The sequence below is a fragment of the Rhodamnia argentea genome, chromosome 6, assembly GCF_020921035.1.
Source record: "Rhodamnia argentea isolate NSW1041297 chromosome 6, ASM2092103v1, whole genome shotgun sequence".
Taxonomy (NCBI): Eukaryota; Viridiplantae; Streptophyta; class Magnoliopsida; order Myrtales; family Myrtaceae; genus Rhodamnia; species Rhodamnia argentea.
Genome location: NC_063155.1, coordinates 30,845,374 through 30,871,902, shown reverse-complemented (window position 1 = coordinate 30,871,902; position 26,529 = coordinate 30,845,374). Strand labels below are relative to the sequence as shown.

Sequence of the window (26,529 nt, the reverse complement as noted above, 5' to 3'; positions counted from 1 at the left end):
TCTATTTTCATTTTATTTATTTATTTTTTTTGCAAAGAGGTTTGAAAATCTAATAACATGTGTATATTTTCAAGTTTTTTTTTTTGTATGAGAACATTATTTTTATAGTAATAAGATCGGAATATTTCATGAACATCACGTAGGGCATATATGTCCTTTATATTGATATACAGTTTCTACCAAATGCAAGATAGGATATGATATGAGAATATCCGACTTTAAATCCGTAGTTCACTAAATGATGGATAGGATATGACCAAATCCCTAGATTTCTTATCATATCCTATACAATCCTATCCCGACCGGAAATCCTAACGACCAAACGCAGTTTAAATGGTTTGCAATGCGTACTCCATCGCTCCACATAACCGTCGGCGAGACGGACCCAGGTGTCGCCGACATTTCTCCCTAATCGACCGTCAATCTGCCCGAGCACAGTCATATGGGCCTCGTAACCTCCATGGGCTTTGCAACTAATTAAGTCCCAAGCCGATTTTCAGTGTCAAACACGATCCATAATCAAACTAAGAAAATCATGTTTTCTTTGGTGGGCAAGGACTCACTGATGTTACCATTGGAATCCCACCATGGAGTAGCTAGTTCGCCCGTTTTTGACTCGGTTTCGGTCCCAAACCTCAAGTTGGGGGAGACGGCAATGCAGAAGTTCAAGTTCAAATTCTATTTCAAACGGAGCAAAGCCTAAAACAAAGACTATAAATGCTTCCATAATGGAGATCAAGATGTCGACTTCATCACCCTCAACAAGCTTACATGTGGCGAGATCAACTCGCGCCCCGCTCTAAAATATTCCACGTTCCCCCCATTTCTTCCAACATTGATTTCATCATCCGAGGACACCCTTCCAAAAAGATCCCCACTTTGTGTTGTGTCTCTCTCTCTCCTCCGTTGACAATTTCTACATTGCCGTCACTGGATTAGTTGTGCTTTTCACTTGCGTAGGTACCAACTCCATCTTCCCAGAAATCTGAACTGAGAATCGCGATTCCCCTCGCCTTCTTCGATCCGAAGAGCATGTCGATCTTGAGCAGAAGCAATCCGAACGTGGGCAACCCACTGTTCCACGAGTTCAAGAAGCAAGCTTCCTTCTTTCTGAAGGAGAAAATCAAGACCGCCAGATTGGTCCTCACGGATGTCACTCCGGCACAGCTGTGAGTTCCTTTCCCTCTTTCTTTTCCACATTTTTCTGGTGCTCTGGGGACTGTTTTTTTTTTTGTTTTTTTGGAGCTTGATCTCCCCTTTATTTCTGCTATTTGTTGGATTTTGATTTGTGAAGGTTGACCGAGGACGCTATCAATGGAAGTTCATGGGGTTCGCCGGACACACGGACGCTGGGTAGAATCTCAAAGGCAGCTTTTGAAGTTGATGATTATTGGAGGATTGTGGATATATTGCACGATAGGTTTTGCCTTCTTCTTTTTTTGTTTTTTCGAACTCTCTTTCCATTAGATCGTCCCCATTAACGAGAATTACGAATAAACTTTTCGCTCGTGTAAACTTGGGATATGATTCAGGTTGTCCAGATTTGACAAAAAGAACTGGAGGATTCGTACAACGCTCTGATTTTGCTCGAGCACTTGTTGACCCATGGACCCGAGAGCGTGGCAGAGGAATTTCAGAGCGATAAAGGCATCATCGCGCAGGCCGGGAGCTTCCAATACGTTGATGAGAATGGGTGCGTTTTCCATTTGGTGCATCTAACAAATGCCTCTCCGCTGTGAATCAAAAGGCAAAATGATCAATTTGGCAGGCTCAGAACATGCAATAAGAACTAGAAAATGCACGGGGAAGCTTACGCTAAAGCATAATAAAGACGCGGATTGGGCTTCTTTTTTTTTGGGGGGAGGGGATTGAGTTAAAGTTGGTTTTTTCTATTGTTTTGTACCGAGATGTGCTTTTTTCTTCTTCTGATGGCGTGTGTCACAAGCTGTTTCCATGGATGTGTAGATTCAACTGGGGTCTAGCAGTCCGGAAGAAATCAGAGAGAATACTGAAGCTCCTAGAGAAGGGGCCGCTCCTCAAGGACGAGAGGGAGCGAGCTCGGAAACTGACCCGGGGGATCCAAGGATTCGGAAGTTTCTGCCAGCGGACTTGCTCGACTCAGAGCAACCTAGAAGATTTTTCATTTAAGCCTTATGGAAGATGCAATTCTCAGCCTGAAAACCAGGAAAACGAGGACCCAGATGGACAGCTGACAAAGGATGCTGGAGCTTCAGAGGAAAACACTGACAATGCGAGAGTATTTCCTTGTTCTGCCAAAGTAACAGAAAATTCATGTGGTGATGATGCTTCGCTCGAGATTTACCAATCCAGGACGAGTTTCAAAGAGAACATGGAACCGAGCAAGGAAGCGACTGCGGCGCAGAAACACAAATGGATCTGCATTAAGGAGTCTAGACCACTTCTGGACATTGAGCGTGACTATTTCAACAGTGCGGTTGATGCGGAGGGTGATCACCCTTTCAATCGCGACGCCGAGCATGACTGCTCAGACTCCCTTATTACTGTGAGAAACTGAATCTGGCAGGGAAAGCTACTGAGATTTTGAGGAAATAGGGGTCGCAAGTTTCGTACCTGCACTGTCACTAAATAAAGTGGGTAAAGGTTATGCATTTCTTGTCATCTAGAGTATTCAACTCGATGTCACCGATGATGCACTTTTCATATTGTGAGAAAACCAGTTACTATGATTTCAACAGGGTCTCTGATAAAAATTTCTTCCCTAGCTTGTGAATATCCTTCTGCTTCGTGTCATTGCTCGTTGGGAGATACATCTAACGTCAAGTCGACCCAGTTATCAATGCAGACTGCAATATTTGATGCATATAATTTACCGGATGTTCATTCTACAAGTTAATTCACGTGGAAAAAAAGTGACGATTCATTATTAGACGTAGGGAGTGCAAGGGAATAATGAATCACAACTTAAATTACATGCATGCAAGGCAAAGACGCTTCAGGCTCCATAGATACGGTCCTCTGTATAGTTACAGAATACATACATACATAGGTGACGCTCTAATCAAAGCTCAGGGATTGCAGAGCCAGTCTTGAATTGCTGACCGTAATGCGTGGTTGGGAGTAAGATGCAAATGACTAAGCTTCAAGTTGGTCATTGGCGATGTATCGTGGCCACTCTCCAACCATTCAAGCAACGCTTCTCCTTCATAAGTGAAACCATCCGCTGCAATCTGAGGGTCATGCATTATTTCCTGGATGCAACCATTGAACAGGTAAGCCGCAACATTACACTGAAAGACATGCCAAGGATCACGATCAACTAGCACATCTCAAGTTCACACTTTTCAGTGGGCGACACCAAAGCTTTGCTAAACAAAAAAAGACGCTAGGTTAATATCTCAACTTAAGATTCTCAAACAGAAATCATGCCATGAAAAATCAGGCTCAGGCCAGTGGCGACACCAATACAAAGGTCAAGCCGCTTAGCGTCTAGATATGCTCAACTATGCCATTCCTGAAGCCCAAACAACATGGGTCCCTTAAAGTGGGAAACAAAAATGCCAAGAATGGCTCCATGGTGAAATTAACCCAAATATCCTAAACTAAAAACAAGACAGAATCTTAAGAGAAGAGATGGTCTGACAAGACTCAGACACAAACGCCACAATTCATGAAAAGTATAACTCACCTGAAGGATGGGGCACAAGAAAAATGAGGGCACTGTTCGCTCTTCAGAGATATGCAGCTGCTCCAATTCCCTCACAAATGTAGGTGTTAATTTGGGCCGATTCCTACCATTAGAATCACAGCATTGAAGACCCAGGTCCACTAATCGCTGTGCTACAAACGTCGGCCATTGTCCAGCTGATTGATCCAAAACCAACTCCAATTTGTTGAATGACACTGCTTTACGCACCTCACTGACTAACCCAGTAGGTGGTCTACCAGTGAGTAACTGTAGGATGATCAGACCGAAAGAGTAAACGTCAGATTTGGGCGTCAAGTTTCCATCCCTGTAGAACTCAGGATCTGTATAAGGAAAAGCACGCTTTGGCTCTGTGATTCGGCGGAAACTTGGGCAGCGAAGAGTGTCCTCGGCTACAAGCCTAGAAATCCCGAAATCACATATCTTGCAGCTAAGATCAGAATCAAGAAGGACGTTTTCAGGTTTGAGATCACCATGAACAATCCTTTCAGGTTTCGAGGAGTGCAAGAAGCAAAGAGCACTTGAAATCTCAGCAATGATTCGAACTCGAGCATCCCATATTAAGGGGGAACTATTGCCTTTCCGGAAAAGGCAATCTTGGAGGCTTCCATTAGGGAGGTACTCATATACGAGAGACCAGGCTTCTGGGCATGCACCAAGCAAGGTAACCAGACGCGGATGCTGTAGTTTACTAAGAACTTGAACCTGTACCATCCAAACAAAACTTGAGTAAACTGGTACATGACACAAGGCCGTTATGAATCCAGTAAAGACACCAAAGCATATCCTACATCAGTATAGCTATGGATAAGGAAGACGAGAAATAAGCGTGATGAACACACCAAGAATGCATACAGCTTTAGAAGCGAAGTTAGCATTTTAAAGAGCATTAACAAAGGATGGGACAGAGGCTACATAAGGCTGCCCCTAAAGCGCCAAAGGCTTGGTATAACAGTCGGATTACTTACGCTAATACCACCAAACAAATGAAGGAAACACTTCCTAGTATTATCGATTATCCAAATCCATAAACTGAAGAGGAAACTTGAAAAGAAAGGAGAGCAGAATGAAAACATGAGAATATCTCATTGCTATAGATATCGCAACAGGAGAGTTCTTGTGTGCGTGCACGTGCACAAGAGGGGAAAGGGGGGAGGGGAGAGAGAGAGAGAGAGGCCTACCTCTCTTTGAAACTCAAATTGCCCTTGCATGTTATGAGAATGCAGCTTTTTAATTGCAACAGTTCTACCTAGCATTTCCCCCTTGTATACACAACCATGTCCACTCTGCCCAATTTTGAAACTTTCAGAGAAGTCACATGTCGCAGATTGGACTTCTGATAATGAAAATTCAGCAAAACCGGGTATATCTTCATTAAGACCACCAAAAAACCCAGTACATCTTGCAGCTCCAGCTCTCCGATGCCCTTTCCACCGTTCAAGCCAACTGACAGCTTCCGCTTTGTGTCTCTGAATCTGCTGCTTTTCCTGCCTAAGGGTAGCAATAGATGCTTGAATGACATGTAACTCTCCAGCTGCTTCATCACGCCTACGGCTAGCTTCTTGAGCACGACTGTCTAGAAGAGCAACATTTCTCATGGTCTTCTGTAGCTTTCTAACTATCTCTTCTCTTTCTTCCAAGAGCTTCTCTTGCTTCTGCACTGCAGTTCTTAATGCATCCTCAGCTTCATTTCTAAGTTTAGCTTCATGTGCATATGCAGACTCAATTACTTTCACCTAAATAAAACAGGCAGAATTTTTTCACACCATCTCTTCACGTGATAAATCAGATACAGCATACAATAAGTAGAGTGAGTTGGATTACTTATGCTAATACCACCAAACAAATGAAGAACAAAATTACTGGCCACGTGTTTGTGAAAACATTCTGTCTGAGGAAAAACCAAAAACCAATATCTTTTAACACCACATGTTTATCTGCACAGAATACATCCACAAATTTATCTCAGAAATTACTCCATTTTCCTTTCACTGTTTTCCTCATTCACAAAAAAGGATGATGTTTTGTGCTTGAATCAAGCCAAATATTCCCAAAATAGTTATCCTAAATGATAATCAAAGCACTGAAAATGAAAACCGACAGCTAATTAGGGGGCAAAAAAAAGGGTTGACAGGAGGGTTATAAGCACCTTGCTGATTACTTCGACAGCTTCTGCTTCCAACTTTTTGCGCGTCATTAACTCCTGAAGTGCTTCCTTCTTAATTGCCTCAACTTGCATCCAAGTTTCTGTAAAATGACTATGCAAAATCTCTTCGTTGACCTTCATGTCGGAATCTAAAGAAACCCTTCTTTCAGAATAGGTACGTCCGGAGCAACTACTAGCACTTGTAGAACTAAACAAACTGCTGGAATGTTGGGGAAGGTATCTGTTGGGAGAACCAGTTAAAGCCACTCGTGGAGAAACTGATTCATCTTGAAGCCAGCCTGTAACTTTGCTGCAACTACCGCTCAAACTAGATGTGGACGTAGAACTTTCTCGGATCGCCGATAGTGGCAGTCTCATACTTGCTCCTGCAGATGTTTGTGGTTTACTTAATGAGTCCAAGGGAATGGGGCCTTCAAAGGCATCTCTAGTCCATATGCGTTTACCCTTGTTGACAAATGATATCTCACAGAAAGCAGGTGCATGTTTTGCAGCATAATTCGCTTTACTGGAGCTCTTTTTAACCTTCATACAACTGCATCAAAACAATGTACGATGTAGGAGATTAGGATAAACAATCAGCACAGTTTTCTCTATCAAAATAAGGACACATCAAGTAGTCATGTTCTCTACTCACAACACAAAGCACATCATACAATGCATGTCAATGAGGGTCAACACCATCTTTTGAGAGTTAACCAGAAAAATATGGTTCTAAAAAAATGCATCTGATCATGTTTCTCACTATTGATGATCCTTGTCTAGAGGAACAACCAACCAATTCAAGCAACAATGTGCAAAACATGCAAGCACCACTCTTCTGAAAAACTTTGCATTGCTTTGGTATATATAGGAAACTAATTATGGTCGTCTAGCAAAAGATTTGAGAACGATAAAACAGGAAAAACAACATAAACTCTTCAGATATATCACTGAAACAAGTAAAAACTCAATTTGCTTTCATGGACAATAATGTGATCAATGGACCACTTACTTTTCTGGTACAGCCCCCATAACAAGCCTCCTAATGCCATATTTGACAACCATCTCAACAATGCCCTTTTGGACCTGCTCTGCTTCAGTGCTGAGAACACTGGCTTTCACCTAAAAGGGACATGATGACTTACATTAGTTTAGTAAAAAGAAAATAGAAAGCTCAAGAACTTCTTGTCATTTATATAGATAATTAACACCTACTTCAACAATCACCCGAAACATGTGTATGCCTATATAGCATTTCATAGGAGGTGAAAGGGCAGGACGATTTACCACATCCTAGGTCTCTGCTTTCAGATTTTTTCAGATAGTGCGCAGAAAGCGCACTACAGAAACAGATCCTTCCTTTCTTAGGCAACAAAATGGAGGCCACAACTTCATTTTAAATAACTCGAAACCTTTCAAGATGAGGAACAGAGGATTTCTCTTTCATTTCTGCTTTTCTACCTTTTCAAGTGTGTGGAAGAGGGCCAGCCATTCAAGTTGAAAACTCAACCTAATTCAAGAACTTGGGTTTTAAATTTTCATATTGCAAAAAAAATTTCTATATTTCTGACCACAAAGTTCAATTAGCTCACCTCACAAACAACAAATCATGAATAGCCTGCAAGCAGATTGACCTTTTTCCTCCAATAAGGTGAAGAGGGGATCGATCTACTGCACCAACATATAACCTAACCTTTGATAGCACTGCCATCTCTTTGGCTCCTGTCAAATGAATTTCTAATGGCCCCATGCACTATAGGGTGCTAAAAGAAGCTCACGCCAGTCTTTTCGGAGTGGAGAAATCAAATCTCAATTAAATTGTAAAGTTCCATTTTTTGTAAGGCTCTCAGGTACCTCGTGTTCAGACAGGATATTTTGCTAGATTTGCATAAGGAAAAAGTATCGTAAATGGCTGAAGCTGAAATATCCCATCAAGGAATTAAAGCACCATTGATAAGCATAAAGATGTCATTTAACTTTCTAGCTTCTCCAAATCTACAAGTCCAAAAGATTACTCCAGGGTAATCGGCAATAAAGGAAATACCCTCGCATACTGAAATCAGGCAACCCAATTAAAAGAATATACGTGAACTTTGATTGTGGCCAGAAAAATCATTCGCCGCTGCTAGGACTTAGATTTATCAATAAGACTGATCTCCAAAAGAAAGCTTGCAAGATCACAACTATGACAGACAACAATCTTGAAGGCGTGGCAACAAACACTGTGGGTTCCTGCCAGGGGTCTGGTTCTGGTCAGGAGGCATGGCCAGTTACCTTTCTTGTTAAACTTAAATGGATGGTCAATCACTTAAGTCAAAAAAATAAAGGGTAGTCAACAAATTGGTCATTAGGATTACGTGTTGGCACCCACCAATGGAAGAATGTAGTTGCAACACATTTTGCAATTCAAAGAAGAAAAGACCGTACATGGTTGAAAGCTCTGCAATCCAGTAACTAGACAAGGGAACAAATCATTTCCGAATTTGCATATATTCAGGGACAGTCATCATTCTGTATGATAAGGGCTTAACACAATCAAGATGAAGATTTGGTAGTTGCACAGCACAACAGCGATGGGCATACCCATACCTTAGAAGTACAGCAGAAGGTCAAGTAATGTCGCAAGAGTTTCCTTGTCTGCTCTTTCTCCTCCCTTCTATAAGCTGAAACGACCTCGATGCTAGCTTGACTGGCAGGCAATTTTCCTACTGCACACGATCCCAAGGATTACATTGTGAATGAGTTAGCTCCAGGAAAATGAGGAAAAGCAGGATAAAATCGGATCTCAGATTTCTCCTCGACAGCAACACAGAATAAATTTGTATATCGTCCTAATCAAATGCTACTTGAAGTCCTAATAGATAATTATGACAAGTGCCAGTCCATTAACAAGTTCAGAAACATGATCGGAGGAATCTGAACTCCTAGAGAGAAATTAAGCAAAATCACCATGGCTCTCGCTGGAGGAAACACATACGTGTCGAGTATCTCCTTACAACACGACACTGGGGACCTGTAAGCGATCAAACACGCAGCACAAACTAGAAGAAAGCCGAAGCTACTAGGGAACCACGGGAATTCGCGCGCGCGCGCTGGGGTTATAACTTACATAGAGTCGGAATCACCGGCGAAGGCTGATGAACATGGACAACACAAATCTCCACACCGGAGAATCGCTCCACACTCCACTGTATCAAGCCGATCGCCTTCTCCACCGACTTGCCGACCGCCACGTACACCTTCTCGCCTCCGGCGGCCATCTCCGACGAGTGAGCGGAGCTCGTTGACAGGTCAAACCCGAGCCCGAAGCTCTCCGGCGACGGGAACCGGCTGAGGGGGTCTCCGGCGAGGCCGTGGTGGGGGTGGCAAGGTCTCAGGAGCTCCATCGCCGCAGAATCCGTGGTCGAGTGCGGCCTCCGGCCGGGTCACGCGAGGGGCTCGCGGAGTGAGATTCGGTGCGGAGTTGATGGAGAAATGAGTGCGGATCTTCTCGGGAAAAGGAGGCTCGAGAAGGAGCGCCTGACTTTCGGGGAGACCTGATGGAGACCGCGACGAGGAGAGAGAGCGAGAGAGCAGAGCATTTCCCCCCTTTTTCTGGGGATCGGAAGGGAGGAAAAGCAGCGGGAAGGGAATATGCCCACGGAGAATCTCACTCAACTCGGACATGACTTCTGAATCGATCCCGTCTCGCTTTCCCCGAATTCTTTCCACTGGACTGACAATTTGATTAGATTTTATTTTGAGGAACGCTTTTTATTTTCTTTTATTAGACATGAAATAACGGATTTTGTGATGAAATGATCATAAAGTAATTCGATATCCGATTCTATTTGATTGATTACGAGAAAGCGCGATCGAATTCTAAAACTTTCAAAAAGAGCAATTGAATCCCAAAACTTATCAAATTTGTGACATTAAGCCATCCTTTTGATTATACTCTTTATAAGTTTTAAGATTCAATTGCACTTTTGTTATAATTTTCGGAACTTAATTACACATTGTGAGAGTTTTAAAACTCGATTGCATTTCAAGAACAAGTTTTAAGAGTTGATTGTACTTTTTAAAACGACTCAATTGCACTTTCGTAACAAGTTTTAGGGCTTTTTGCGTATTTATTCCCCCCCCCCCTTTTTTTTTCTAATCACCCTACTTTTTTTCTTGTCAAAAGGAACATTTCATTTCATTCACTTCCTCGAGATACAAGCGAGAAATATCGCAGTTCAACCGCAAATCAAAATACATATGGATAATTTTCAAACAAAACAAACTCTAGATAACAATAGAAATCATCGGAATAAAGTTATGGGGAACACGCTTAAATATCACATCTATGACTTCTTCACACCATAATCATCGATCAATCAACGAATCCGCCTTCAGCAATGAACACATAAACCAAGAACTCCATATGTTGTTACGGCTTTGCCTTTCAACAGTGCACGTCTAGGTTTGGCATCCTCAACACCATCACCGAGCGAGTAAAAAAGGTTGAATGAGCATAGATTTGACTCGATCGAAACCATCACGAAGCTACTCTAATCTCCTTTGAAATAGTGAGAGGAAGGGAGAGCCCTCCGGAAATGTTCCTGGCAACTAGGGTTTAGGGGAATGAGAGGGCGAGTTCACAGTGAATAATGTCAAGCGTGCGCTTTCTATCACCCTACTTGAAATAGCATATTTCGCGATTAAATAATGGGAAAGCAATCCGACATATAGACTTAGTTTCGATCCATGTTTACCATAATTGATAAGAAAAACAGCGCGACCGAGAAAACAAATAAGCACGGTATTTGAGTTTGACCACAACAAAAAAAAATAATAATAAAAACGCAATTATAAGATGGTCAATGTTTCTTACGATTTTTTTCATGTTCCACGTTCTCCGTCAAATACGTGGTTAGAACACCTGCTTTGACTGCGGTTCAAAGATGACGTGCGCTCTCCGATATGCATACACGCCAGCCTGACATCACGGTTACGTGTACCCAGCGCCACAGTGATTTAGCCCTTAAGATAAAAGAATAATAACAAAATGGCTGCTGAGTTAAAGTCAAAAGCAGAAACGGTGAAAAAGGTCCGATTTATTACTTAATAATCCAAGATTATGAAAGAAAAAGCAGGGAAAGGCAGGAGCAGTTGAGATGGCTTTTCCGAGGCGGCATTCATCCTCCGACCGTGCCTCTCGTCCTAAACCGGTTTAAAATATCCACCGTATTACCTAATACGAGAAAAGCAACTGCTCGGTACTCCCTATTGGTGAAGAAAATCCAACGATGCGGAGTTGAATTTAGAGACATGTTGTGCCGCGTCATTCGTTATGTCGACGGTCAAAACCAACCCTACGCGGCTAATGAGATGGAAAGGTACGAAATAAATCCTCTAATGATTGAAAAAGTAAAGGGCTCTCATCAAGTAGTGATCCGAATAAGCATATCAAAGTCGCGGCTTTTGAGATATTGATTTTTCATTATGCGAGAAAAGAATTATGCAGTCAACTCTAAGACTTCCATATAGGTTATTTAACAAGTGGCTTTGGGCGTTGGATAGTAATGCCGTGGGAAGTAATAAACTCGTAAAACCTTCAAATTGCAATATTGAAAGCAATCAACGGTTTTGAAAGTTGACCAAAGAAGTCAATGCCGGCTCCCGACTACCACGACCGAGAGACGCGATGCACGGGCGCACTACCTTTGAGCATGGGGGCCCACTGCTCATTTGCCCGTCCGGCCCACCAAACAACCGGGCCTCGACCGGACGTGGGTCTTCCCCATCTTCCAAGACCCAGAAAGAAAACCATGTCTCGGTCGGACCCTTTTGGATTTTTTTTTTGGTGGTGGTCGAAGACCCTTTTGGAATTTACGTAGTGGGATTCAGCATGTCTCATTGGGCAAACGCGGTGGTTCTTTTTGTCGAGCAGGTCATGTGCAGTACAGGAGTCGGGTAGATCTACATAGGCTTTGTTCGAGTGGGAGAGGGAGAAGCGGGAAGGAGATGAAGTAAACCATACGGCGAGGTCGAGATGATGGCTAGCGGTAATCATTGGGCATGAACATGATTTGCCACCAATTCAAGGGGACCAGAATTATTAACTTCTTTCATCGAGCATGAAGAGGCAGCACAGACAAATTTGCAATCGAAGTTTGCGTGCGTGAGTGTTTGTGTCCTCCACTCTTTTTGCCTTTTTATAACCACCAATGCGTCTCATTATCAACGAGTGCAAAAAAGGTGGGGGCACCTCATCATTTCATTCCAATCTCCACCTCTCTTCTTCATCTTTACCTCAAAATTCATACATCAGAATCTTCTCCATCTTAGGCCGACGAACTCGGAACGGCGAACATCTAAATCGAAAATTTTCGCATGGGCTGTATCGTTTTCCCACCTTTTTTTCTTGGGATTAAGATCAGGGAATCCTTCACGAGATGTACAAAGCAGATCGCAAAATACCAGAAGATCGTGGAAAGAGAGGAAGTGATTCATGAGAAGATACTAAGACGAGAAGTATACTGAAACACGAGGCAGCAAGTTCGTGGTCCACCATCGTAAAGAGATCTTCATAATGTCTGTGAAGGTGTGAAATCCAAGCAATCCCAATTGGGTCCCCCATGGGGCATTCATTCACTTTAAACAGGGGACATGTGGATGTGGGTGGGTCTTATTTCGCTAGGACATGCGTTTCGAGCCTCGATCATCACATCTAATCTATAACATTAGAGCATTACAATTGAAATTGTCGAGATACAACGAAATACTTCACATCTATTATCATGTCATCCAGATTTATGTATGTTCGAATTATGTCTCAATTTTGGAGTCTCATCCTCGTCATCCTATTTAGCATTAGTCTCAATAGGAGTTGCCGGAATATTGTTATCAGTAAGTCTCGCTTGAGAAAAATGTCTCCAGTGGCATATACTTGGCTTGAGGAACATAATGACTGAAAGAATCTGGAGCAACTTGATTAAGCGATCAAAAGATAATAACCAAGAGAAAAGTGGTATCTTAAATTAAACGATCTCTACATGCACACCCTACTAGGGTTTGAGGACTAACATGTGAAGAACATATCAACTATCACATATCAAAACATAAGCAAGAAAATTATCAAATAAGTTATAAATCTATTACAATTGTGCCAATTCAGTCTTAAACTATTTTTTTGGCCAATTGAGTCCTAAAATTTTTGCATTTGTACCAATTCATTCATTCCAACAAACTTTGACCCGCCGGCACGTATGTGACAATTTTCAATATTATTCTAATATTTTTTGAACTACTTATTTATTTTTTTCTCCGTTCTTCCTCTACAGCCGTTGGACTCGAGCGAGGCTCACCTCACAAGGGCAAGGTCGCTCGAGGCTAGCGAGGATCGACCTCACCGACCTCAAGTGAGGTTCGCCCTCGCTAGATCCGAAGCCTTTGATTTCTGCAGCTTTGATTTGGCAAGTTTTTGCTCGGCCATCCTCGATGCACCTCAAGTGTTTGTAAAAGTGCCGTCTTTACTTGTATCATCTTGCCAAAGGACAAAGATGGTGAGGTCGACCCCGACTAGACAGCAGGCATAGCGAGACTCGTCCCTATGCGACGAGCCTCGCTTGCGGCCGATCCCCAGCCATTGACGAGGCCGACGAATGCAGAGGAAGAAGAAATAAAAGAAAGAAAGAAAAAGAAAAGGAATAAAAATATTCGAAAAAATACTAAAATATTATTAAAATTACCACATCAACTCCGGTAACACCACGTCAACACCAACCGGCTAAAGTTGGCCGGAAGAATTGAATTAGTCTGAATACAAAAGGTTTAGGGCTCAATTGGCCCAAAAAAAAAACGGTTTCAGAATTAAATTAACACAATTGCAAATATGATTAGGATTTTTGTTTGGTTATTTTCCCAACATAAGTGTCAGTTCACAACTAATTTCCCACTAGGCCGCGGTGTAATTTTTAGTTCTTTCACGTCAATCTACAAAAGATCCCACGTAGAATTTCTCTGTTTTTGCCGCCAAATAAAAAGACTTTGTAGAACTCTTTTAGCTATCGTCTCCTAAAATAAGGTTTCCCTTTCCATAGCTATTTCAATACGCCACCGTATCTAGCGATGGCCATACTTCCGAAGGTTAGGAAACTCCCTGATTGATTTATCTGGCATCGGATCCTTCTCTCATGGTGGACCCGTATCCATGACCCATCCCCCTCTCGATCATCAAGCAGCTTCATAAGTAGGTCAAGTCCAAAGAACGAAGAATGTGGGTGATGTGATGATTCTTCCCCACCACCTCCCGCGAGACCCCATTGCCATTTCTCTGTCAACCGCGTCTTCCTGTTCGCTTACGCTTCTTGGGCATGTCCACTTCTACTTCCGAAGTGCCGTCTGGCCTTCCCGAGGGCGATCCGAACGCCGTGAGGCCCTCTGACTTCTCGGAAATCGCGCCTTCCCAGGAGGAGGCGACGAAACCTGATGGGTGTGGTCCCGCCGTGATCGACGTGCCCTCGTTGGTGATCAAACTGCCGTCTAACGTGGGCGAAGAATTCAAGGTCGACGGCGACGGAGAAGACGACGAGGGAGGTTTCAAGACTCCGACGTCCGCGGGTAGCAAGATACCAGCGCTCGCTGAGTGCCCGCCGGCGCCGAGGAAGCGCAGATCGGAAGCGACTCTGAACTCGAAGACACCACCCAAAGCGCCGTTCAAGTGCCGGCTGCTCTTGATTGATCTGTCGAGCGAGACTCGGTCTTTCTTTGCACCACCTCTGTTGACGAATTTCGGCGGGGAGATGAACCGGAGACCCAAGGAAGGGGACACGGCACCAACGCGCTAACTATGAGGAGTTCTTCTTGGAATCCCATGAGATGCGAATACAGCAGATCAACTTTGTTTTTTCATGGTTATAAGCGTTTGTGGATCGTGGCGTGACATAGTTGAAGATTTTCAAGATCTTGAATTAAGCTTCTGCATACTCGGCACGGGAGATATTATCGTCAAGGAGTGAGCCGAGGACCAAACTCAACTCATTCCTTTAGTTAGTGCAATACAACATAAAATGGTTGCTTATTATCAAAAACGAGTCCCCACGTGGATCGATGTTCTCCTCGGTTCGCTTATGGATCATCTTCACTAGCTTAATGCGTACACCGCGTTTCTAAATCAAGCCAATGCACGACAATTTATGACCATCGTAGCTTTTTTAGTCTTACAGGTGCATACATATCAAGCATGATGTATCATTGTCCTTTCGAACGTGTGTACAAATAACCAATTTAATTACCCAAAACCACTTCAGTCTTTGATTTAGATGTACGTATAGATTTAGCTCTACTGCATGTACTTCACATACTGCCTTCTGCATGTAAACTTCACATTGGTTGACTGGAAAGCTAAAACGACAGATATGTCATGTATCGAGCAGCGAGAAAAGAGGCATTCCTATATCCAAGAATCTGCGGAATATACTTCGCAACCCGGTTGAGCTCCTGCAATTTTATTGTTGATCCATCCATGTCGTGATGAGGTGGATAAAGGATATACCAGGTGCACTCAGAAACTTGAAAGAGCAGAAGAAGAAGAAAGGATAGCTAACTGTTCGGTTCTACCCAGGCTTGTGTGGAAGGTTAGATGCATTGGTTTAACCGGTTGATTCAAGAGTCTTTGCACGAAACAACGAACACGTGCGCGCGCTCACGCACACCATAACTACCGTTAATGAGTCGCAGAAACTTGCTGAGAAGTGGCCGACGATTCAATTCGCCAACCTGTCCAGAGTTAAACTTGAGCAAACACAGTCGCAGGATTTCTTTAAAGAAGATTTATGATGGTGTCATAGCATTCAAGCTAGCTATAGAAATGATCGAGGCATTGTCGGCTGACAGGTTTGTCCATCATTTGGTGGTCCTGGACCATAAAATTTGGTCATATTTGTGAAAAATGACTGTGTCAGACAATTTTTCTTCGATAGTATTGTGCTTAGAGGATGTAGAACAAGCTTTGCAAAATGTGTATTTCTATTTCCTTTTCCTTTTCGCTTTGTTCCAAACAAATTACCAACGTGGTTTTCGTTGCTTCATGGTATGTACAAATACAAGCGGTCCTTAACTATTGTCACTACAAAAAGGATAATAGCAACCCCCCATTAACTACTTATGATGCAAAATAGATCTTGTCATTAAGGATATGGCAGAAAGAAATAATAGATATCTAATGAAACTGTCGCTGGAATTGAGATCTCATTAATAGGTTAATCTTCGAAGTAATTTCAGCATTGGCTAAGACAAAAAAGAAGGACGAGTACTCCATTTTCTCTTTGGAGATATCCCTTCAACTATTCGTGTCAACTAAACCTATCTAGGCAGAAGACAGTAACCTTGCCATTTTGCGCTGTATGTCGCATGATACGGTCTGGTTCGAGATCCAGAAACGTTCTTCTGCTGCGGAGTGACATCCACATGCAGATCAAATATCGACCGACTGCAAGGCACATGCTAACATGCTGAAGAACTAATCGATATTGCAAACTCTTTTATGGATCAGATCAGACACAACGCACGTTAGACATAAAACAATGCACTTTCTTTGTGCGCAGGCCCATTTGCTGGCTCAATAGCTTTTGGATTCCTGCTCGGCACCTCTCGATGGACTACCATTTGTCTCTTGTCAGGCCTCCGATGGCATTTTCTAACCGAAGGTCCATAATTTATGGGCTGAAATAAGAACTTAGGTTTGCGCTACTCCTTTAATTAAACGCTACAGAGAGTTGCAGGGCATCAGCAGTAAAAGTAGAACTTCTGTACGAGGAACCACAGAAGCAGTTCTCCGTGGCACAGGTACTAGACTGTGCTGAGGAAATTGAGTGACGCAGGATAGTCCAAATAGGAATCACCGGTACTTTCCGGAAGCCTTCATATCGTATCATGTCCGATATTTCGATACTCTAAGACACTTTTCGATATGCGATCAACACGTGCTCAACGCTTCAGACACTTCGGCGACACGCGAATCCAACATCTCGACATGCCATTTCGACAAGCATGGAGTCAATTTTGAACATTTTAAATAAATTAAGGGTTAAAACGTAGATTTATCAAAATATATATTCTTAAGTCATATATCCAGCCACCCCAAAAAGTTAATATTCCCATACAACCAAAGAAAAAAAAAACTAATATGTTGGAATACTCTATTTCTTTTTTAGAAATGACGTGTCGTGTCGTATGTTGGTATCGATGCTACTTAAGGTCCAAACACGTGATACCTAAAGATGAGTGGTACCAGTACCAGTTAACCTCATTGGTCATCTTCTTCGGATACCCGGAAAAGATCAATCAATCATGTTCTTTGGGAAACACAGGGAAATTTTACACGATAGAGTGTTATAATTGTCCCTGCGCTCACCCTTTTTCTCTTTGGACTTTCTTTTGGCCAAGTATCTAACATTGCTCCGTTCCCAAGATACAAGGGCACGTTTCTTTCCTTTCTATGTACTTGTACTGAATCATTTGCGATTGCCCTCAAGGCCACTCCTTTTATTTGAGAACAGGGAGATGGGAGGTTCGAATCCTTATCTTCAAGGACAGTGGGGTGGAGACATGTGAGGAGGGAATAGGGTTTTGCAACCTGTACATCATACATAACGCACATAGTGTGGCTTGTATAGTAGAATAAGATAACTAGACCAAAAAAAAAAAAAAGTACCTTGTTCTGTCGGTGGACTGAAATGAGAGCTGTCATGAACATCTGCTTGAAGTAATGGTCCCTTTCCTATCCGCAGAAACGATCTTACACTTGGTGTTCGTGGACTCTCTATGCACCAGCCATCTTTCATCAAATTCTTATATAAAGTGAAGTTATGCATCAGGTTTTGTGCGTAATATGATTATTCTCACGACACGTGGGAATAGTTCTCGTTTAGTGCTGACATTACATTTTTAGAAGGCATTCCGCCTTTTCTCGGTTGAAATATCTTCCGACAATGTTGTGATCTAACCCGTGGAGACAACAAAAATGCCAATACAGATAGGTTGTATTATTAGGTATGGAACTATGCATACCCAAAAAGGACATGATTGGGTCTTGGACGATAGTTTACGTGACAGCACTTCTACATTGTCAAAGTTGCTCAACTGAATTATAGGGCTATGTTTGTTAGCCAAGAATAAAATCAAGATAGGACAAAATTTATCTTATTCTATGTTTGGTGTCTGCCCAAGATAGAATAAAATTGGACGAAAGAAAAATATAGGCCGGATAAAAGTATTTTATTGGGAAGGTGGGATGAAGGTATATGGGATTTCTTATATCCATTGTATAAAAGCTATTTTTTTCTAATAAAATATTTATTAAATTGATAAAATTAAGAAATAATTATGTATAACTAAGCATTTGAATTATAATATAAAAATAAAAATACAAAAAAATCAACAAATTTTATATTCATTTGCTACTATTTTTATTTTTATATTTGAGTTTATTTTTTTCTGTAATGTATATATCATAGGTATAAATCTTTTTTATGAAATTTTTGTTAAGGAATGATGGAAGGGAATAAAAAAGAAAAGAAATAAAAAGAAAGAGAGGGAAAAGTAAATAAAAATGAAGTAGAAGAATCCAAGTTTTAAATAAAAAAAATCAAACTTTATAAGGATCTTTCTAATTCTCAAACAAAATAAGAAGCAATGAGATTTCTAAAAAAAAAAAGACTACCCTCTCCATCTTTTTTTTTTTTTTTATGTATCTCTCGGTTCATATTAAATCTTCACAACTCATTCGTAATTCTTTGGTTTACATCAGAGTTCCATGAAAACTGTGAGAGAATCGAAGCTCCTTCCACTTCGTAGCTCCAAGGTTCATGCTAAAAGTCTACGAAAGCAGCAAGAAAGTCGAAACTCCTTCTCCATAGCTATGTGATTCACGTTAAAGTTTCACAAAAGTAGCGAGAGAGTTAAAGCACTATATTTGCAAAATAGCGAAGGTGAATTGTCATGTTTTCTATCTCTTTTTAGATTTGGCATTCGTTGACCGAATTACCAACATTGTAGCTCGTTGGCATTCGCCGACCGATCTACCAATTTTGTAGCTCGTTTACATTTCTTTTGTCATAATCAAACTCGTGGCTCTTGCAAGTTGCACCCCTATGCTGTTCAAGAGTTAGATCATACAATAATCATGGATTGATTGATTGATGGGATTATCTCCATTTATGCATTTGTGGTTTCTTTTGTAGTGATACAAAAATATCGGACCTTATTAATGCACCAAACAGTGAATAGAATATAGCAAAATTCAAGGATTTGATATCATTATCTAGACTAGAAATCCAAAACGGACAAACGCAGCATGGGAGTAATAGTAAGACCGAGATGATATAACGTGAAAGAAGGGGTTATTTGTACTATTATAAAGGGAGAGAGGCTTCGACCAAAAAAAAAAAAAAGAAAGGGAGAGAGGGAAAAGGGTACCGAATTTTAGAATTCAAAAAGGAAGGCTTCAACGCAACCAGCAAGAGACTAACGTGCCTTTATTGGAGAAACTCAGGACTATTCAATTATATCTTTCGAAAGTTCATAACGTATGGGAAATGACTTGGAAGATTCACCGCGACGGCTCGCCTTCTCGAACCCCGTGTGTGAAAACGAGCGGATTCTTTCTTCGTCATATGGAGATTGGCATCTTGTTCCTCTTCAACTTGCCAACTTGCCCTCCCTCTCTCTCTCACGATTCGACCCGATTAAAGAAGTGAACTTTTCTCATCGAATTCGACAAGTGTGCAAGAATTCATTGCGGAGTCGGACGGAATGAAAAGGATTTTGGCCGTGCTTCGATGTCTCTTGTGATATATATTCAATCGATTAGTTGAGGGAAATTACTGATGTTGACTTTGATTAATTAAGGGTGTTCGCTTATGGTGATTATCTCATCACTTGTGCTTATCGTATATGACCCGTTCCTTTCCTACAAGATTCAAGTCATTTGGAACCACTCGTCAGAATCTAGTTTATGTAATCTAGTGGTTACTTCTGGTCTACAATGATTCCGCGAAAACGACCCCTTTCTGCTGGATATTTTCTCTCGGAACATATAATTTATTCGTAATATTGACAGGTAGCTATTTCTGTCCGTGTTAGTAAATGCGATGCAACGAATAGTATGGTAGGAAACCAGAATTGCCCCGCTTCATTCCTCGAAGTCACAACAAGACACAATGTCTGGACCTCTTTCCTCGATCCGACGTCTTAGCAACGCTAATGAGGTCGGTCCAAACCACCATCATGAATTCCACCTAAAGTATGATGTCCGTAGGCCAGGATGTGATATAAAATTACAAATCATTCAGGCAACGAAATTTTTATATGTCTTAACCCCAAATCCGGCCGTGGGACACACAACGCTAAAGTCAAAAGAGGCCTGTCCCACGTAACGGGAGCATCAAGAAAGATGCCCCCCTCTCTTCGAATCTGGCCATGGCCCACTTCCCTGTTTTTCATCTTCATTTCATTTCGTTTCCATAGAAAGGCGCAATTATAAGATAGAACAAACTAGTTGGTACTCCGGGATAGATAGGGCCCCGTAGAGTCTTACAATGGACCAAATACATGAAAACAAACTGCCAACCGGTTCGGGGGTCCCCATCCGCCGTGGGGCTTCAGAGCCTTTGTCAGAGAAATCACGCACCCGCACAGTCCACGTGTCGGCATCTTGTCAGATCAATCGAGCGACGCTTGCTCGGGCCCCACTGGGCGATGATCCATTCATATGAATCATGACCCCACCCCTTTTCTTTCCCCAAATTATTGAGACCCGTCTGAGGATGGGGACGAGACAGCCTCTCGCAGTTCACACGGCAATATCAATTCAATGTCCTAATTCGTTTTTCTTCGTCCAATTCCACTTCCTTTATACATGAGCAAGAATAGAGGAAGCAATAACTGATTACATCTCGCTGCCACTCTTTCCCCCCTTTTCTTTTCCTTCATCAAAGGGAAGAGGAGAGAGACCAGGTGGGGAGTCAAAGAGACCCAAACCATATCCTTTCTTGACTCTTTCTAAAGGTCTTTTAACACGTAACAATCTTAAGTAGCAGCCATCCACGAATGTTGACCATTTCTTCCCCTTTGAAGATCAAATGATTTCCTTTTTTTTTCTTTCCCCAGTACAGACCAACTAACAAGACTCAAAAATCAGCAATCCAACTTCATTCTAACGTACAGACATAAAGACTACAGCAAATTTCCTTTTCTAACTGAGATGACAAACTTACCAATCCAAGCCTGCAACTCAATTCTTGCTTATTCCCCAAATTGGCAACAGCAGATTCATTTCGCTATCTATACATACCACCGTGGCCCGGCATAGACAAAGGAATTCTTTTGTCATATTTCCTTCTTTTTAAATCCCTCTCTTGGGTTCAAAATTATCTTTTTGATCGCCAACCACGGCCTCTCATAGTCCTCAGAGCTTATCGACCCACTCGTTATCGGCCGCGATCCTTCCAGATCCACGGCCGCCCATCTTCCCCAATGTCCCGACGGCCGATAAGCCCTTGAAGCTGCTGCTTCCCTCGCTAAAGTTCCGTGACCTCCTCGACCTTCTCAATTTTGAGGAACTGACATCCCCAACCTCGAGATCAGCTTCGTCAAAGCCCTTGCTCTTAGCAACGGCTAACCGTGCTATGCTGCTTCGGCAGAAGGGGCAGACTGGAGGAGTTAGGGATGCGGTCGTGGGGTTGGGCTTATTGTGGCAGCAAAGAGCTAGCGTGCAATGTGCACACATTTGGTGGCTGCAGTCTTGGACTTCAATTGTGCACACCTGCTCGAAGCATATGCAGCATAACTCGGTGTCGCTGGCCTGCATGCAAGATTGCCCCATTAGAGTTTTCGGCATCATTGAACCCAACAGTATTCCGAGCATCTACATAAAGCAAATAATCGCAATCTGGCAGTTGATCGAGAAAAAAATTGAGACAAAAGCATCAACTAACATGACAAATGCTTTTCTCAAATATCATGGGAAAGTTACAATGAATCTCGGATGCTCAACATCCTCCAGGCTTAGTTCCCACTTGCAGTGATTCATTTGTCAAGTTAACTCCCTAAACTGGTCTATTTTTTTCGCGAAACTAAGATTAGCTAACGAACCAACGGTCTCATAATGAAGCCAATCTACAGTTCACAAACTCGAAGAACATAAGCAAACTTCAGAGAGCAAGGCAAGAAGGAGACATAAAAAATCCTGCCATTCTCATAGTAGGAACCATTACCTCTGAAATATCATCGTCAATCCCCACATCGGAATGGGATGGTGATGGATATGAGTATACAGTTCCCTTTAAAATGCTTTTCTCCCTCTCCTTATTTGCCTCCATCAGGGCTCGCTCCAGTAGAAGTTTTGCATCTTCATCCAGCTCACTTATGAATTTCAAAGGTGATGGCCAGACAAGAGGCTCTGCGGATGACGGATTTAGCAGAGCGGCACATGCTCCATGCTTGTGCTTGAAAGCAACCATGTATGGGATTCTCCTGCATCATTAGAAGATCAGGAAACCCAGAATCTGGAAGCCAAGTTAACTGTAAACTTCTACAAATGCAACACTAGAGAAACCATAATTTTCTAGATTGCATCTAACACTCGGAGTCAATACAATAATCCTTCTAGAATGTGAAATTTCTTTCCTGTCAAACTGCTATTGCTAGGCTGAATCTAGAAAGTTAATATTCTGTTTTTGCTAAGCGAATCTAGAAAACAAGACGAGGACACCGATATATGAGGCAAAAGGAACTCACATAATCCGTTGTATACCTCCTCTTCCTTTCAAGATTTCCACTTTCTTTCTTTGATCTTTTTTCCACTTTCTTCCTAAATCTACTTTCACATGAATTCCAAAGACGTTTTCAAGGCATTCTTTATAATTTTCCCATTTAAGATCAACCACTTGTCACTTTCTCATAAGATGGTGGATATGCAAAATAAAAGGTAAGAGCAAGAGATCCTACCCAGACGCATCTCTTTGAAGACGGTCTGCACCCCATGCCAGCAACTCACGAATGCAATCGAGGGATCCTCCTCTAGCAGCCAGATGAAGAGGAGTGCTTCCCGGATACCTGTAGACAACAAAAATCAATCTCGTGGACAACTGAGAACTTAAACAATCAATCCCTCGTGGGATTTGAAGAATAATTACCCATATCCCCCGGTTGATGCACAAACTAGAGCTCCATTATCCAGAAGAATGTGCACACAATCAGGCCGTCTTTGACGTGCTGCTAGGTGCAATGGTGTGGCACCCCTGCCGTCCCTGATATTCACAAATCGTGCATATCCCCTGAAATCCATCAAATGACCCGCAAAGTTATCAACTAATGCCGAGCCCCACACACACCCCCACACCCACACACAGACAGAGAGACCCACCAAGAGACAGCAACTGGACTAGATTGAGCAGCAGAAAGAATGGCTTTGAGGCAGTTAGAATGACCGTAATAAGCAGCATAGTGCAGGCAAGTTCTTCCATTGAGCGAATCAAACATCAATACCTGATTAACAACATCATCTCCGATTAATAACTCATGCAACAAATGAAAAAAACCAAAGAATAGTAAAAGGAAAGTGTTAGAATTCGCCTACATTAGCTCCAGCTTCAAGCAGCTTTTCCACGCAGGCGATTTTGCCATGCATTGCGGCTAACATAAGCGGAGTCTGAGACCATATCACAACCCAAAGAAGGAAAAAGAAAAGAGTGAATCCCAGATCGAGAAGAAGAACGAAAGCCCACTAGATTGAACAGCTTTAGATCATTAAACACAAGGCAGACATTATATGAACTTCACCTGCTTGTGCCGGTTCAATAAATCAGGATTCAAGGACCGATCCAGAAGCATGGATAGAATCTGCAAAACAAATCAAACACCAGAGCTCAACCAAACTGACAAAACCCAACTTTTATCGAAGACGAAATGCGAGTCAAATGAACGAAAAACAAATGTAATCAGAATAAACCACCGGTGCGCAACCAAGAAAGAAAACTTTAGAAAGACGATACAGGAAACAGGGAAAAAGGAAGGATTTTTGTAGAGAATCACCTCGATCTGGCCATTTGCAGCGGCGATATGAAGCACGGACTGGCGATCATAAGCAGTGGTCTGGTGGAGGAGGCTAGAATCTCTCTCCAGGACAGCTTCCAAAATCTCCAAATCCCCAAACTGCACAGCAGTGAAGAGCCCGTGCTCCTGACTCGCCGCGCAACTCAGTCCCTGACCCATCTCCTCCTCGCTTCACACCGCCGTCGTCGCAGCCGCCGTCGGGAGGCGCTTCCACCCCTATGCCCAGAGAGGTGGTGGCCTGACAATGGTCATTGCGCCTCCCAAAAAGGTGGCTCCCATATATGTAACGCGCTCTGGGAGGACTCGACAGGCGGAGAGCGAAGACAGAGAGAAAGTGAAGGACTTCTTATTTATTCGGTTATTCAGTCGTGAGGATTAGAAAAATCAGAGCAAATGGGAACAATTCCGGGGTTAAATTTGCATTGGACGTTGGATCTGCCCGGGAGAAGGAGGGGGAGCTGACCGTACCCATGACTTTGACTGTTCTGGGCAGGAGTCAGATATTTTCGGGCCGTTGAATGAATTCCATATTTGATTCCGCGTTATTGCGCCAACTATTTAAGATTGAGTCCAACACTCCGCCGTCTCAATTACTATTACGGTCCCTGTCCGAAAATCAGACCGTGCTTTACTGGTTTTCCACGGCTCAATTTCCCCATTTTCCTTTTTCTTTTATACAACCACTGATTAAATAACCGAAAATATTTCGGTAGGGTTGGAATGAAAATCACATTCTAGCCTCGGCTCATCCTTTTTTTCCCTCCGATAGAAATTGATAATAAAATGAGCATTCGCACCGTTTTCGGTGGAAATATTCTAATATTAAACGGTCGGCGAAATCCCGTGAAATCTTTTGTGTTAATATTTCATGTCATCGGATCGGGAGATCTAGATGCATATCTTTTCCAGTCCCCTTGTTTGTCTCTCGTATTATATGCTTTTACCCTTAAACGGCTTGTTTCGCAAAGGATTTATGATTTGAAAAATATCCTTTTTAATATCCTGATTTTTAGACGAAGAAAACAATTTTCCATTAGCTGTTTCAAGCTACACAAGCGAACATTTTGAGGACAATGACTTTGAAATTATTCATCTTCCGCGAAACAAATACAATCTAATTGGTAGCATCCTACAAAGTTTTATGCTAAATTTATCCTTACTATTTCCTGCCATTTGGCATTTAATTGTAATGCTTTTATCATCGGATCATCTCTATACACGGCCAAGATAAAAGAAACTAAAGTACTCCTTCCATTTTAGACCAAAAAATAATAATATTAAGGTAGTCCTATAGTCCCATCATCTTATTCTTCACTCCATGGGATCTCTTCCTCTATTCCTTAATCTTCTTAGACCACACGTGCCGATGTATCTCTTTAGATATTCTATTAATTAGTTGATTAGTAGGCGGGCGGACCGTATAAATTGTGCATGAGGGGCTTAAAAGTCCTCCCCGCGATTTCATTCGGGGCATCCGCCGGTGGGAGGGGTAGAAATGGTATTTTGCTAACTCTTGCCATAGTAAGAATTTAATTCCTTTATTTAAATTTGAACCCCTGTTTTTTTTTTTTTTTTTGATGTTTGATTGACCAATGAGGACCCGCCGTTTGGAAGACTTCCACCTCAGATGGAGGTGACAATGACGGCGGCAGCGGCGGCGGCTGCTAAGGGGTGACCCGTGGGCTTACATGTCAAAGCTCTTGGCGGCACCTCAAATTTCACCTCCTCCAAATGACCCAAGTTCATGTTTTTTTACCTTGCGCACGTTGAACAAGAGTTTAGGAATTAGTAAATTACCTTGATATCATAGAAATTTCATAGACAGAATGATGTCATAAATCGAACATAAATCGAAGAACTAGTAAACTTATTCCAACGCTATGCGAATACGATACACAAAACGTTACGACCAGTCGGACGTTCAAAAGCAGTTCTCTCATCAGCAACTTCTTTACGATCTACCTCATCGCTCGGTACATTAGTCTTGTATCGGCGGATAAATTCTTGTACCCAGACATTATTTTGGCCCCTGCGCAACAGCAGTTCACATGGGTGGCTGGCTTGGAGTTGACCGCGGGAGATAAGTTAAAAACAGAGTACCAGTACATGGGAGGTGCTGAGGAAGCCGGCCGACAGAGGAAAAACATGTCGAAAAGGAAGTGGGAAATGGGTTTAATAAGCCATTGGGTTGGAATCATACCACAAGCAAAGCAAAAGCACAAAATCTCAAAACTTAAAATTTGGCGATCTTGGTAATTAGTTGGCGCTTTCTGGGGGTCAAAAATGCCTTTTCCGGACAAGCCAAACACCTCGTACCCTTTTTCTTTTTCATCTCCTTCCCCTGTTTTTTGAACAAACTTGAAAATTTGTCGAGCAAGTAAATATGTCTACCGGCTTTTCTGGAGAATCGCCTTCAAGCGTTATTGTCCAAGCAAAGCGCTTTCGCTTGGGAATTTATCTTTGTTGTACTGTCATTTCACCTTCCGTCTTTTGTCTTTAATAAAGAGAAGACGGTTCACATTTGGCTTCCCCGTGTTACTCCGTTACTTTTTTGTGTTTTGTTCTTTAAAATCACGTCTCGGGCTTCCTTGCGTGCATATCATGACTTGAATAC

The 26,529-nt window shown here is 42.2% G+C and overlaps 3 protein-coding genes across 5 annotated transcripts; 1 reads left to right on the top strand and 2 right to left on the bottom strand.

Moving 5' to 3' along the window:
* The first annotated feature begins 722 nt into the window (after positions 1 to 722).
* Positions 723 to 2,682, top strand: LOC115746038 (epsin-3). Its single transcript, XM_030681739.2, is given in 5 exon segments — positions 723 to 1,169; positions 1,295 to 1,420; positions 1,533 to 1,561; positions 1,564 to 1,693; positions 1,966 to 2,682. Coding segments are annotated over 5 exon segments (993 nt in total). The 5' UTR covers positions 723 to 1,032; the 3' UTR covers positions 2,537 to 2,682.
* A 130-nt stretch (positions 2,683 to 2,812) lies between these two features.
* LOC115746029 (U-box domain-containing protein 33-like) lies at positions 2,813 to 9,499 on the bottom strand. 3 transcript variants are annotated; one of them, XM_048281122.1, is made up of 9 exons: positions 8,941 to 9,499; positions 8,421 to 8,539; positions 8,203 to 8,271; positions 6,844 to 6,953; positions 6,181 to 6,384; positions 5,835 to 6,150; positions 4,867 to 5,421; positions 3,668 to 4,390; positions 2,813 to 3,230 (listed from the first exon to the last, which is right to left on the bottom strand). In XM_048281122.1, the coding sequence occupies exons 1-9, from the start codon at positions 9,215 to 9,217 to the stop codon at positions 3,048 to 3,050; spliced, it is 2,556 nt and encodes an 851-aa protein (XP_048137079.1). In that variant the 5' UTR covers positions 9,218 to 9,499; the 3' UTR covers positions 2,813 to 3,047. The 3 variants fall into 3 exon arrangements, with proteins under 3 accessions (XP_048137079.1, XP_048137078.1, XP_030537587.1); XM_048281121.1 differs by having other exon boundaries at positions 5,835 to 6,384; XM_030681727.2 differs by lacking the exon at positions 8,203 to 8,271 and having other exon boundaries at positions 5,835 to 6,384; positions 8,941 to 9,497.
* An 11,497-nt stretch (positions 9,500 to 20,996) lies between these two features.
* LOC115746036 (putative E3 ubiquitin-protein ligase XBAT31) lies at positions 20,997 to 24,398 on the bottom strand. Its single transcript, XM_030681735.2, has 8 exons — positions 23,895 to 24,398; positions 23,643 to 23,702; positions 23,440 to 23,511; positions 23,227 to 23,348; positions 22,997 to 23,137; positions 22,809 to 22,916; positions 22,076 to 22,334; positions 20,997 to 21,663 (listed from the first exon to the last, which is right to left on the bottom strand). The coding sequence occupies exons 1-8, from the start codon at positions 24,072 to 24,074 to the stop codon at positions 21,268 to 21,270; spliced, it is 1,338 nt and encodes a 445-aa protein (XP_030537595.1). The 5' UTR covers positions 24,075 to 24,398; the 3' UTR covers positions 20,997 to 21,267.
* Between the last annotated feature and the right edge of the window lie 2,131 nt (positions 24,399 to 26,529).

Bases quoted from the DNA above. Each gene is read 5' to 3' on its own strand.
- LOC115746029 (XM_048281121.1), bottom strand. From the start codon at position 9,217: ATGGAGCTCCTGAGACCTTGCCACCCCCACCACGGCCTCGCCGGAGAC. The intron at 8,540-8,940 runs GTAAGTTATAAC...GATCGTGTGCAG, and splicing joins GCCGGTGATTCCGACTCTAT to TAGGAAAATTGCCTGCCAGT. The intron at 8,272-8,420 runs GTATGGGTATGC...ACTGGATTGCAG, and splicing joins CCTTCTGCTGTACTTCTAAG to AGCTTTCAACCATGTACGGT.
- LOC115746036 (XM_030681735.2), bottom strand. From the start codon at position 24,074: ATGGGTCAGGGACTGAGTTGCGCGGCGAGTCAGGAGCACGGGCTCTTC. The intron at 23,138-23,226 runs GTGGGTCTCTCT...GATGGATTTCAG, and splicing joins AGTCCAGTTGCTGTCTCTTG to GGGATATGCACGATTTGTGA. The intron at 22,917-22,996 runs GTAATTATTCTT...TGTTGTCTACAG, and splicing joins GCATCAACCGGGGGATATGG to GTATCCGGGAAGCACTCCTC.